General features: G+C 36.1%; 1 protein-coding gene and 2 long non-coding RNA genes across 4 annotated transcripts; 2 read left to right on the top strand and 1 right to left on the bottom strand.

Moving 5' to 3' along the window:
* Positions 1-624: 624 nt before the first annotated feature.
* LOC145129945 (uncharacterized) lies at positions 625-6191 on the top strand. 2 transcript variants are annotated; one of them, XR_013717722.1, is made up of 3 exons: positions 625-1531; positions 3787-5531; positions 5702-6191. It is a non-coding gene; the product is annotated as an uncharacterized LOC145129945 (long non-coding RNA). The 2 variants fall into 2 exon arrangements; XR_013717723.1 differs by lacking the exon at positions 625-1531 and having other exon boundaries at positions 3569-4976; positions 5178-5531; positions 5702-6177.
* On the bottom strand, positions 2027-2708 carry LOC145129946 (uncharacterized). The gene is made up of 2 exons (XR_013717724.1): positions 2619-2708; positions 2027-2228 (listed from the first exon to the last, which is right to left on the bottom strand). It is a non-coding gene; the product is annotated as an uncharacterized LOC145129946 (long non-coding RNA).
* Positions 6192-10670: 4479 nt separating the features above from the next.
* On the top strand, positions 10671-11033 carry LOC145130755 (uncharacterized). Its single transcript, XM_079065525.1, has one exon. The coding sequence runs from the start codon at positions 10671-10673 to the stop codon at positions 11031-11033; it is 363 nt and encodes a 120-aa protein (XP_078921651.1).
* Positions 11034-13014: the final 1981 nt, after the last annotated feature.

The following is a 13014-nucleotide window of genomic DNA, read 5'->3' as shown; positions in this document are numbered from 1 at the left end:
CCTAATGAATTTGGTTGCCTCTAATGAGAATTAAACAAAAGCGTAACTTTGTTGGGTTTTTTTAACAAACAAAACATGATCGGGATTTTTTGAACGGTTTCGAAACTTCGTTGGTCTTACAAGTAATTTTTTTCGATATTTAATTACATATCATAAGCCATGTCATTCGTTGACTTTTATTAACTGGTTGACCCTAAATGAGAAGTATAAGTTACTTGGGCTTTTTTAGACAAAATGTTATTCGTTGGTTTTCTTAACAGACAAAACATAATTGATGTTGTTTGAACGGTTTGAAAACTTTGTTTGGCTTATAAGTCATTTTCCCTATTAAAGAAACTAACAAATTTCACACAAAAAAAAGGGCTAGGAGAGATATAATTTCATTACACTTTAGTTTAAAGCATAAAATAATATAAAATTTCTACAAGCTTTAAAGCGTGAAAAAATATTAAATCTCTCCACAATCTAAAACATGAAAAATACAAACTGTCAAACTCTTTCCATGCTTTAAACATGAAAATCATATAAAACCCACAACCGTTTAATCGTCAATAAACCAAAAATAAAATTATAAGTATGATTCATCAAGAGGCTCCACCTTCTCCAATTCGCATAATACCCATTTAATGTTAGAAATTATAGAGGAAATGTTGCAAGTTTGCAAGTTTCCTCTATCTTATATTGGTGAGGGAAGAAACTTTTAATGAGTTTATAAGCTTATTCTCTTTATAGGCTTTTAAAGGCTTTAGTGGATCAAAGGAATTGGCCAAGCTCATAAGCGCGCCTAGCCTAGCCTAGCACTAGCTGACGCTGCGAGTACGTGATTTAGGCGCATTTTATACTGGGAGTTGAGGAGCTTTTATTTTTGACGAGTTCGGGTCAAAACGGTTTGACCGATCCGGTCAAATGGTCGACCGTCGTTGACTTCGTAGAGGACAAGTCGGAATATTCTAGAAGGACCTAAAACGGTTTGCTTGGAGAGCAAGTCGTCGCCCTAGGATTTCTAGGGGCCGGCCTATGAGGGCCCATTTCATGCCTTCTAGAGTTTCGATACCTATAAATACAGCTCCCTAGGAGCCGTATTAGTCACTCACGAAAATCGAAACTCTCCTCCTCTCTCTACGATTTTCTTCCAGGAGCTTTTATTTTTGACGAGTTCGAGTCAAGATGGTTTGACCGATCCGATCAAATGGTTGACCGTCGTTGACTTCGTAGAGGACAAGTTAGAATATTCTGGAAGGCCCAGAAAACGGTTTGCTTGGAGAGCAAGTCGTCGCCCTAGGGTTTCTAGGGGCTGGCCTATGAGGGTCTGTTTCATGTCTTTTAGGGTTTCGATACCTATATAAACAGCTCCGTAGGAGCCATATTAGTCACTCACGAATATCGAAGCTCTCCTCCTCTTTCTACGATTTTCTTCCAGTTTCTGAGTAGTACTCTGTTGCTTACAACCAATAGAAGCGAAGTAAAAAACCTTTAAGGACAGGAGTCCGATACGTGCAGTTATTCCAAGTTCAAGATCAACCATCGACAGGTCGGTTTTATTTTTCTGTCTTGCGTTTAATTTCGTCCAACAACAGGACAATCTTCTTCTACCTTTCTTATAATCGGATCTAATCGAGAATGATTCATCTGGTTTCTGGACGAAACTTGGTAATCATAATAATAATTGGATTTGTTTATCGCAATTAATCGACATATAATTCTCAATATTATTTGTCGGTTTCATTCCGTGTTGATTAGTTTGATTCACAACATTTAGTGATCAGATTGGTCAATAAATAAATTATCGTTTATTGTTTATATAATTTAATTTTATATACAATTGATGATGCATTACACGGTGTATCAATAGTACTTGAAATGTAGATGTAAAACAAATGTTGCTTTCATGATGCTTATGAATTCCAAAACTCAACTTGTATCACGGTGACAGGAATATCCTACTTTTTAACAGTCATATGCTACATATATATGTTGTTATTTTTAACATTTAGTCCAAACTTAAAAACTTAAATAAAATAAAATATAAAATGCAAGGATAATGGTATACAATTGAAAATAGGAGTCAAGCATAAAAGAAACGCAATCATTTACAATGAGGAATATGGGATGTATTAATACCAACCAAAGATACAAAATATGAAATTATCTACCCATCGGAGCCACCTTCATGTTAAACTGGATGGAATATCGACATGATCACGTGACGAACATGTTAAGAAACCTTTCTGCAACAAGAAAATAAAGGATAATTTTAAGAAATTAGATATTAATATATACAAAATATATAAGGGCTTATTTAAACTTTTATGAAGAACAATCTACTACAAAACATATAATAAACGAATAAATAGATGCATACGTAAACCAATACATACGAACAATTATATTTATCAAGTTTAAAGAGCAAAAAAGTTAGGTCATGAAAATAATGAACCTCGCCATTTTAGGGATAGAGGTTTTGGGTACTAAAAAGAAACCAAAAAATGAAGGAATAAGTAAATTACATTTCCATTTATCCATAATAAGTATGAAATGTTGGTACTTTTAAAAGTTCCTGGTTGATAACCATTGCAAATCAATCTTATACGTAAAATTTGGTTAAGCAAATAAATTACCATCAAACGAAACAAAGTTATATACTTCACTCAAATGAGCATACTCAACAGATTTTGGTTACCACCTACATCATATATGATAAAAAAGAATGAAACAATAACTCAATAGAAAAAAAAATGAATTATAATATCATAATAAATACGTTATAAAAGTGTTCCAAAAAACACGCAATGCAAGTGGATCGAACTTGAAGAAAAATAAACGTGTATTTCTGTTTGTTAGATGAGAGTTTTCATCCGCTGATCAAATTTATGTAAAGAGTTTGTCATTTGATATGTTCGTTAAAAAATAAATAGATTGTCTCATTTTTTGTTGTTGTTTCTTCTATTTATTAGTCGTTGAAATGACATTTATATATTTCTATTTTAGAAAAGAGTAAATTTTACGAATAGTCCCTATGGTTTAGGTTAATTTGCGTGTTTGGTCTCTAACTTATTTTTTTAACTCGGAAAGTCCCTAATATTTGTTTTTGTTACATGTTTGGTCTCTGTCTTACCTAAAAAGACGCCCTTAATTTTTTGATTTATTTAGATAAACATACCACCAACCCCACCTCCCTCACCTTATCTTACCTACCCCATCATTTTTTTCATATTTAAATAATAGTCTTTTTAGGTAAGACAGGGACCAAACGCATAACAAAAAGAAACAGTAGAGACAAAACGCGTAACAAAAATAAATAATAGGGACCTTCCGAGTTAAAAAAATAAGTTAGGGACCAAACAAACAAATTACCCCAAACCATAGGGACCATTTAAGCTTTAAAAAACTCTATACACGTTGTGAAGAGGATTTTATTAAGTATTTATAATACAATTACAATACGAGATAATACCATTTGAAAAAGTTTAAATATAACAAGATAAACTCTATGCTAGCTATCGGATATACTATTATCGCTAATAACCCCCCCCCCCCCCCCCCAAAAAAAAAAAAAAAAAAAAAAAAGCAAGTTGGTGGTGGACCAAAAGCTTGGACCGAAAATGCTCTAACAATGGCTTCGGAAGACTCTTGGTGAAAATATCAGCTAGTTGTAAACGTGTAGGTACATAACGAGTGCATAACTTTCCAGAAGCAACAAGCTCACGAAAAAAATGATAGTCAATCTTAATATGTTTGGCTCACTTATGAGAAACCGGATTCTAACCGAGAAAAATGGCATTGCAGTTATCACAAAGCAGTGTCGGACAATATAGGAGGTAACACGTGTAGCTCACAAAGAAGATGGGTTACCCAAACAATTTCAGTTGCAGTGTTGGCCATGGTATGATACTCGGATTCGCAACTGGAACGGGAAACAGTAAGTTGCTTCTTGGCACTCCACGAAATTAGATTTCCACCAAGAAAAATGGAATACCCATATGTAGTTTCAATGTAGTGAGCCTAATTAGCATCCGAATAATCAAGAATGTTCGGTTTAGGAGAATGCTGAAAAATCAACCCATAAGAGATAGTGCCCTTGACATACCGTAAAATTCTCTTCACAACTTGAAAGTGATCAAGGGTTGGAGCATGAAGAAATTGACTAACTTGATTCACCGCATAAGAAAGATCAGGTCTAGTAATGGTAAGATATTGTAAGGCACCAACCAAAGACCTATAAATGGTAGGATCACTAAAAGGTTTACCCGAACTTGTTAAGTCGTTATAAGTGGAAAGTGGAGTAGCAACCGGTTTGGAACTAAGCAGCCCAACTCGAGTAAGAATATCGTGAGCATATTTTTCCTAACTTAAAAACAATCCATCACTTGTATAGAAAACTTCAAGGCCCAAAAAATAACTTAATGGACCGAGAACTTTAATAGCAAATTCATTATTCAGTCGTGAGATGCATCAGCTTATAAATTATGCCCTGTAAGTATGAGGTCGTCAACAAAAATGATATAATATAGCCTTTTGTGGAGACAACAGGAGCAGGTCCTCATAAATCATAATGAACGAGATCAAATGGTAAATGTTTGCTTTTGCAAAGTTGACAAGAAGAACAAATACTAGGTTTTGGTAATAAAGAAGTAACTAACAAATGACCTAATCTAGACAATGAAGAAATAACATCAAAAGCAACATGACCCAAAAGTTTATACCAAACTTCAAAAGACGCATGTAGCCGAGATTTTGTCAACTTGGATAAAAATGCCTTTTGACCTTGTTCAAGAATGTAAAGACCCTGATCAACTCTTCCTCGAGCAAGAATGTTCTTCTTCTTCTTCAATCCTCCCTTATCGAGGAAGCTATGGCTGAGGTTCTCAGTCTCCAAACAACCTGGGATGTATGGACCTCTCTTGAACGCGCATATAGTCATGATTCTGTTGAACGCATGCACACCTTGCAGGACTCCTTGTGCCAATTGCAGAAAGGTAATTCCACAGTAGCCGAGTATGGCGGAAAATTTAAAATTATCTATGATCAATTATCTACAATTGGCTATCTTGTTAATGACTATGATAAAATTCATTGGTTTCTATGTGGACTTGGCAACTCTTTCAAACATTTTTCCATCAAACAACGGGATGTCAAACCTCGTCTGTCCTTTCGACATTTGCTTTCACAATCTGAAGGACATGAATCGTGGTGGATACTCGAATGGACAAGGAAACCGTGAGGGTTCTAACGGTGGCCGGAATTCTCACGGTGGTTCTGATGGTGGTCGAGGTCGAGGTCATCGATCTTCTCATTGATAACTTTTCCGGAAAGACATACATTATGCAAACCAATGTTCGGATCTTCAAACCTTTGCTACCTGATCCCCACAGTTGATGTAAATTTAGCATCCGTATTTCATCGCTCTTATAATGACACCTCTCCTTATTAGTATGTTGATTCGGGAGCCACAACCCACATGACGCCATCTCCATTTAATGTTCATGGTGCCAATCCCTACAACGGTTCAGATTATGTCGGTTTTGGTAATGGTAATACTCTTCCTATTACTCACATTGGTCATTCAAATCTTCAAAACAATATTCCCTTATTAGATGTTCTTGTAGTTCCACATCTAACCAAAAATTTTATTTCCATTATTAAACTTACCAATGATCTTCCGGTTGACATCTTATTTTTAAATTCCTTCTTTTTACTTCAGAATCGTCTCACCAAGAATGAGGACTTTGTGATCATTTTCTTGCCATTTAGCATACTCAGGGTTTGGAGTCGGTGCAGCGGGAGGATCGCTAGTAGAAGCGGATTGTGCATGATGGAGATTTAATGGTCCCATCAATGTGACCAGATAACTTCTGAAACGACAGAAACGAAAGGATTTGGTTCAAGTAATTAGAAGAGGGTAATTTGATGGTGAGAAGATGAAGTAATGTGTGAAGGGAGAGAGGGGAGGAGTCATTATCACCGGCAGCCATTGAAGAGGCAAAGGAGAAAAACGGCGATGGAAGGGTTTTAGTGGGATTAATTTAGGCTGATACCATGTAAGCTTTACAAGACCCTCTACACGTTGTGGAGAGGATTTTATTAAGTATTTATAATACAATTACAATACAAGATGATACAATTTGAATAAGTTTAAATATAACAAGATAAACTATATGCTAGCTATCAGATATACTATTATCGTTAATATTTAGCAACCAAATGTCTAATCCGAATATCCGATGGTTAAAATTGCATTTGTTATTTTAAAAAAGAAAAAGTTAAGCAGCCTAACAATGTATTTATTTCTAGTTTTATTCAATAAATAAACAACATTCATAAGAAGTAGGTCAAAGTTATACCATCCAAAACCATGGCTTTGATCTACACAGGTTAAGAACAATCACAAGTTGTGAAATGATTTACAATCTCCTAAAAGAATTGCATTTGATACTTTTGCTTTCCTTGTGTCAGATGTTGTGGAGCTCTTCAATAGAGTCCAACGGTTCATGCATAATAATGTTATGACCCCAAGATTTACGAATGTTGTTTTTAAAAGAATTAGTTTTGTCATCCAAAAATAGGTTGCGGCACAGTTTGTTGTTCGTTTACCCGCTACGTCTACATAAAACTTTTTTAATCTAATGTTAATATTAATAATAGTTATAGTGAAAACGTACATTTGGTTGGCAATATAAAATAGAATTTGATTCCATTCTTTTTTAATTTTATGTTTGGCTTGTCATTTTAACAAATCATTGTTAACTTTTTATTAGTTATTTCGTCGGGTGTTTATAAAAATATTAGACAATCATAATGTAGTATTTTAGTGTAAATGATCAACCAAATTTGATGAACAACAATGAAGCAAAAAAGTTTATTGCCCATTAGGTATTTAGATGTGAAATTGTGAATGTCCAACATGAAAGAAGACTACAACTCGACATTGAAATAAAGAATTGTTTTTCAACTTTTGTGAATGTTTACAATTGTTCGGATTTGGTCATTGCTCGGAGATTTGTGAATTTTTAATATGTATGGTGTATTTAAGATGTCTAATAGGGTATAACATAGCCTAATAGCTATGTGCACCCTTCTTATACCGGACTAGTATATATATACCGAACAAGTATATGTACCGAACTACTATATATATACCGAACTAGTATATATGTACCGAATTAACGTATATACCGAAATTAACATATTGGGGCATGGAAAGTGACGGAAGAAGTACGATGTGACGTCACAACAATAGTATAGAACATAGGAACTCTAAATATACATCATGTATAGGAATATATGATTGTTGGGTTCTCGAACCAATGAAGAACAGTTGGTTAACGGATGGCAAGTATGGTAAAACGTAATATGGCATGCTTGTTCGGAACATAAAGAGGTCAACACCTTTTATCTCTACTGTAAATAGATGATTGGATTCACTTCCAAGGCACGCAATCTTCACTTCACTCAGAGAACGACCGAAGTCTTATCGTTCACTTATCTTTTGGAGTCTTCACCGACTTTATCATCGGAGCGTTGGCCCGGGATCCTCTCCTGGTCATCAACTTACGAGTTGTTTGTATCTTCCAGCTCAATTGAAAGATTCGAGCGAACACCTCTAGAGTAATCAATGGAAGACGGACCCGGTGGTGCATCAAGTGGCGCCATCTGTCGGACCCCGGTACAAATAGCCAACGTAAACACACCAGTAGCTAATACGAGTCCTATCACGAGAATGCAGAACATGGAAGGTCCAAGAGAAACGCTACAAATTACCACCGTGGTAAGACACAAGAACGCAACGACAGGGGGTTTAGTTGAAGAAGGAGGAACGAGTCAGCAAAGAAAAACAACGAAAAAAATTGAGTTAGAAGAGTTCGAAGCTTTTGAAAGCTTCAGGACTATGAGAAGATTGCAGAAAGAAAAACAACTCCACAAAGAAAAGGAGTAGGATCGAGTTTCTATTCACACTGACCAATCTAAAGACTCAGACGAAGAAAAAGGAGAAGCGAAGGAATATGAGAAAAATTCAAAAAGAAAAGAGATAAGTTCTGGAAATGCAAGGACCAATAAAAACACTCACAAGGACCGAGAAAAACCCTCGGGGCGGTAGAAGCAAAACAGTACCATCAAGATTTCAAGAATCTAAACTTTCGTTCACCTTTTACGGATGACATTAACGAGACGCCCATCCCAAAAGGATTGAAAAGGCCAAGAGTATCGCCCTACGATGGAACGGGAGACCTAGACGATCACGTCTCGAACATCCAGTAGACCATAAAGATGATCCTAATGGATCCAAAATTGTAGAGTATGTACTTCACAGGAACATTAGATGGATCTGCTCGATACAGGTTAGCAAGCCTGCCACCCCGAAGCATAGGAAGTTTTGAAGAACTATGTCATAAGTTTTGCAACAACTTTATCCAACAAAGGTGGTTCCAACAGCAAGTACATGCAATATTCGTTTGTCGGCAGCGTGAAAGGGAATTGAATAATGCGTACTTTAAACGGACTTGAAAGACACTCGATACACTCTAACGAAGTCTTTGGGTGCATCAGTAATTACATCACTAACCTCGGGAAGACGAGGATGAAACTTGGGGTCAATTTCATATTTCCTCACAATACTCGTCATGCTTTTAACAGAAAGCTTGGATTTTACGGTCTTAATATGCGAGATACCAGTACCATCCATGACGAAAGGATTCAAAAAAAAATCACAAACAAGGGAAAAGTGTTTTGCACAAAGAAATGGGTGAAGAAATAAATGAATAAGAAGTGAATATTTATAGACGAAGCATTAGCAAGGAGCATTTAAGGGGCAGACAAAGCGGTGGATAGGCGTTGTACCCCTCTTACAGAAAAGGCAACTGAATAGATGGTTATAGGGGTAATCATGAGGGCTAAAAATCGCCAGACGATCATGTCAAAATTTAATTCAGGAGTTTTGTTCCTATCCAAATACAACGGTCACGACATCGATCCTATCAAAATTTGAATTATCACTTCCACGAGCAAATGACAATCCAAACTAGGGGGACTTAATAGGGTATAACATAGCCTAATAGCTATGTGAACCCTTCTTATACCGAACTAGTATATATATAGAACTATTATATATGTACCGAACTAACATATATACCGAAATTAACATATCGCAGCATGGAAAGTGATGGAAGAAGTACGATGCGACGTCACAACAGTAGTATAGTACATATGAACTCTAAATATACAGCATGTATAGGAATATATGATTGATGGGTTCTCGAACCATTGAAGAACAACTAGGTAACGGATGGCAAGTACGGTAAAACGTATCTTCAGGCATACAGTCATAAATGCGACAAGATGGCATACTTGTTTGGAACATAAAGAGGTCGACACCTTTTTATCTCTACGATAAATAGATGATTTGATTCACTTCCAAGGTACGCAATATTCACTTCACTCAGAAAATGACCGAATTCCTATCGTTCACTTATCTTTCGAAGTCTTCACTAACTTTATCATCGGAGCATTGGCTCAGGATCCCCTACCGGTCATTAGCTTACGAGTTGTTTGTATCTTCCATGCCAATTGAAAGATTCGAGCGAACACCTCTAGAGTAATCAATGGAAGACGGACCCGGTGGTGCATCAATGTCCTTCGTCAAATTGAGAGACTATTTTATAGTAATAAAAATATAAGTGATTAGGAAAATATTTACATCAAAATGTTTATTTATTTTTAAAATATTTCCTTAATATTTTGCAATTGAATTAAGGATATGAAATTATTAACCATCAATGTGCATGGCATATAAAATAAAAGACTTTCATGAAAAAGCTAACTAATTTTGGAGGATTGGGACTCCATGGTTGTAATGTTTCAATTCAGTAATTTCAAAAAGAAATGCATAAACATGGAAACATTAACAAAACATGAAACCCCCAAACATAATTTACTCCAAAAAGCATGAAAAATATAAATCAATTAAACCAAAACAAAAGTTACCAACCTGAAATTATGGAGCCCATTTTCCTTAATTTAAGATCATCTTCAAAATGGATTAATTTTATTTTCTCTTTAATCTTCGCATGCATCACCTACAACAAAACAACTACATTAGCAACCACAAAGATATATCTCAACCCTTGAAATCAATAAATGATAACATTACCCTTCACTGTCACGTTTTGTTCGATGATAGATGGATACTATAAGGAATACACTTCACAATACAAATGGCAATTCACTTCTTCAATTTAATTAGAGACAAGAAAAAATATCAATCTGCATGTGATAACATTTGCGGAAGACATGGCTAAAAAACAACAAGTTACCAACCTACCCTTCGTCGGTCCATATCAAGAAACTTCATGTTAGTATATTAGTTGTTAGTCTGTTAGTAAATAGTTAGAAGTCTGTTAGTTAACACGTGAGTAGCTCGTGATTTTGTTAGAAGTTTGTTAGATAGCAGTTCTTTCTCCTTCACTTTGTATATATATTCTTATTGACCAGAGCTTTCCGCAATCTCGAATTTTTTTCTCTATTGATTGATTTTGTTCATCAATCAATTTCGATTTTCATTTCAATCTTCATCAATTAATCTTTTTCATCAATTGATTTTACTTCTTTTCATCATTTTTTTTATTGTGTGATTGTTCACCAATCAATCTTGTGTTCCTCATTCTTCAATTATGAATATGGCTCAAGTTTCTCAATCAGGTTCTTCTCAAATCGCAAATTCATCTCAGATTAACTCATATGATCTGCTTTATCTGCATCCTTCAGATCATCCTGGAATGATACTTGTTACGAAACCATTTGATGGTTCGAATTTTGGATCTTGGAAGAAAGCTATCACTATCGCCTTATCGGCCAAGAAAAAGCTTGGTTTTGTCAATGGCAAAGTCGTCAAACCAGATTCTAATCATGCTACATTCGATTTATGGAAAAGATGTGATGATATGGTTATGTCTTGGATACTCAATGTTCTTTCAAGCGACATATCCGAATCTGTTCTCTACTCATGTTCCGCTGAGGAAATCTGGAAAGATTTACAATAACGTTTTGGTCAATCCAATGGTGCCAAACTTTATCAATTACAGAAAGAAATTTCTGATTTAACTCAAGGATCAAGTGATTTTGCGACTTACTTTACCAAATTGAAGAGATGCTGGGGTGAACTAGGTGCTTTGTCAAGTCTTCCAAATTGTACCTGTACTGCTGCTCATGAAATGCAAGAGTTTCAACAAAATCAGAAGCTTCTCAAATTCCTCATGGGATTAATGTGACATCCCCATTTTCACAACCAGAAAAGACCGATTTGTTTATGCTTCATTTTTAAAATCAGAGTATACTTTTAAAGAAAAGTGTTGCGGAATTTGTTCCCAGAAAAAAACATGATAATGATATTATCAACTCATTTCCGAAGAAATGCATTTTGTTTATATTAAAACTTTGGGATGTCATCGTCAATACAGAAACATAAGCATAAACAAACCTTACATGTATTTACACTAATGGTTTTCATCTCCTTTAATCGCTCAGTGTAATGTAGCTTCGTATCGACATCTGTGATACAAATAAACTGAGTGGGTCAGGTTGGGAAACCTGGTGAGTATATAGGGTTTTCAACCCACAATAATAAAGTTATTATGTTTCAGCATCACCCGATTAACCCAATTACCGATCCCCGTCATCTTCTTTATTTCATAAGGATCCACCCTAAGAATCATCTATCATTCACTTTTTCATTCCTAGGGATTCTCCTAAGGAATACGCACGAAGTCCATCGTTGCCTATGGCGCAGCTGCCAATGTTATCTATTAGGCACAACTGTCAATATTATCATTTAGGTGCAGTTTTCAGGATTTTGACGTTCTCTATTAGGCGCAGCTGTCGATATTATCAATTAGGCGCAACTGCCAGAATTATGATGTTCTCTATTAGGCGCAACTGCCGATATTATCATTTTGGCGCAGCTGCCAGAATTATGATATTTTCTATTAGGCGCAGCTGCCGATATTCATCTTTCATCCCTCGTCATTATCTACCCATGTTCTACCCAACATATTTGTAGATATAAAATACATATAACGCTTACATCTAAAAAAACAAAGTTTAAATCTTTCATCTAGCGTAGATCTCATGATATAACTTACATTTACAGTTTAGATCTGAAAAAGTTTAAATCTTTCTTCCAGCACAGATCTCAAGATATAAAATACATATACAATTTAGATCTAAAAAAAAGTTTAAATCTTTCATCCAACACAGATCTCAAGATATAAAATACATATACAATTTAGATCTGAAAAAAAAAAGTTTAAATCTTTCATTCAGCACAGATCTCAAAATATAAAATACATATACAGTTTAGATCTGAAAAAAAAAAAGTTTAGATCTTTCATCCATCATAGATCTCATCTAAACAGATAATTTGCACACATAGCACGTAATTTATTTAAAATACTTCATATCTATGTGTAAGATTAAAGTAATTATGCACTCACCTGATATGGTGGTGATTCCAATTTGGACAGCGCTTCGCTTCGACAAAACTGGGAGGTTTACTTGAAAACCGGGCTCTACGGGGGCAAGGCTTTCCGAACCGAAAAACTCTTTTTCTCGGAGTCCTCGGGCGCTCCGGGACTTTCTTCTAGTGCTAGGGAGGTTTCCTAGGCTTGGGGGTGTTTGGGAGGTTTAGTGAGAGAGTAGAGAGAGAAATAAAGAGTGGAAGGTGTGAGAAAACCAGCTGCCTTTGCACCCCTTTTATAGACCGAAGCCTCGGTCTACGCGGGGCGTACCTGCGGAGCTACGCGGGGGCGTACCTCAGTGCGCAGGGCGTTCAAGGCTACGCGGCGCGTTCGTACGATGGCGTGTCAAACTCCGGCTGGTGCATCGCGGCTCACTTCAGACCGCGCATAGGAAGACCGTTGAGCATACCCTCGATGTATGCGGAGGGTACCCGGTACGCGAGGCGTCCGAAGGCTACGCGGGGCGTGGTCTCGCAATCAGTCTCGTAATTTGCCTTTCCGTCTTCTA

This window comes from Lactuca virosa, chromosome 8 (genome assembly GCF_052849685.1).
Source record: "Lactuca virosa cultivar CGN04683 chromosome 8, Lactuca_virosa_CGN04683_v6, whole genome shotgun sequence".
NCBI lineage: Eukaryota > Viridiplantae > Streptophyta > Magnoliopsida > Asterales > Asteraceae > Lactuca > Lactuca virosa.
Note: the sequence above shows the minus strand (reverse complement) of the source record. Positions and strands in the feature narration are given on the sequence as shown.

What these genes read in the sequence shown, in the direction of transcription:
- LOC145130755 (XM_079065525.1), top strand. Translation starts at nt 10,671, where the DNA reads ATGGCTCAAGTTTCTCAATCAGGTTCTTCTCAAATCGCAAATTCATCT.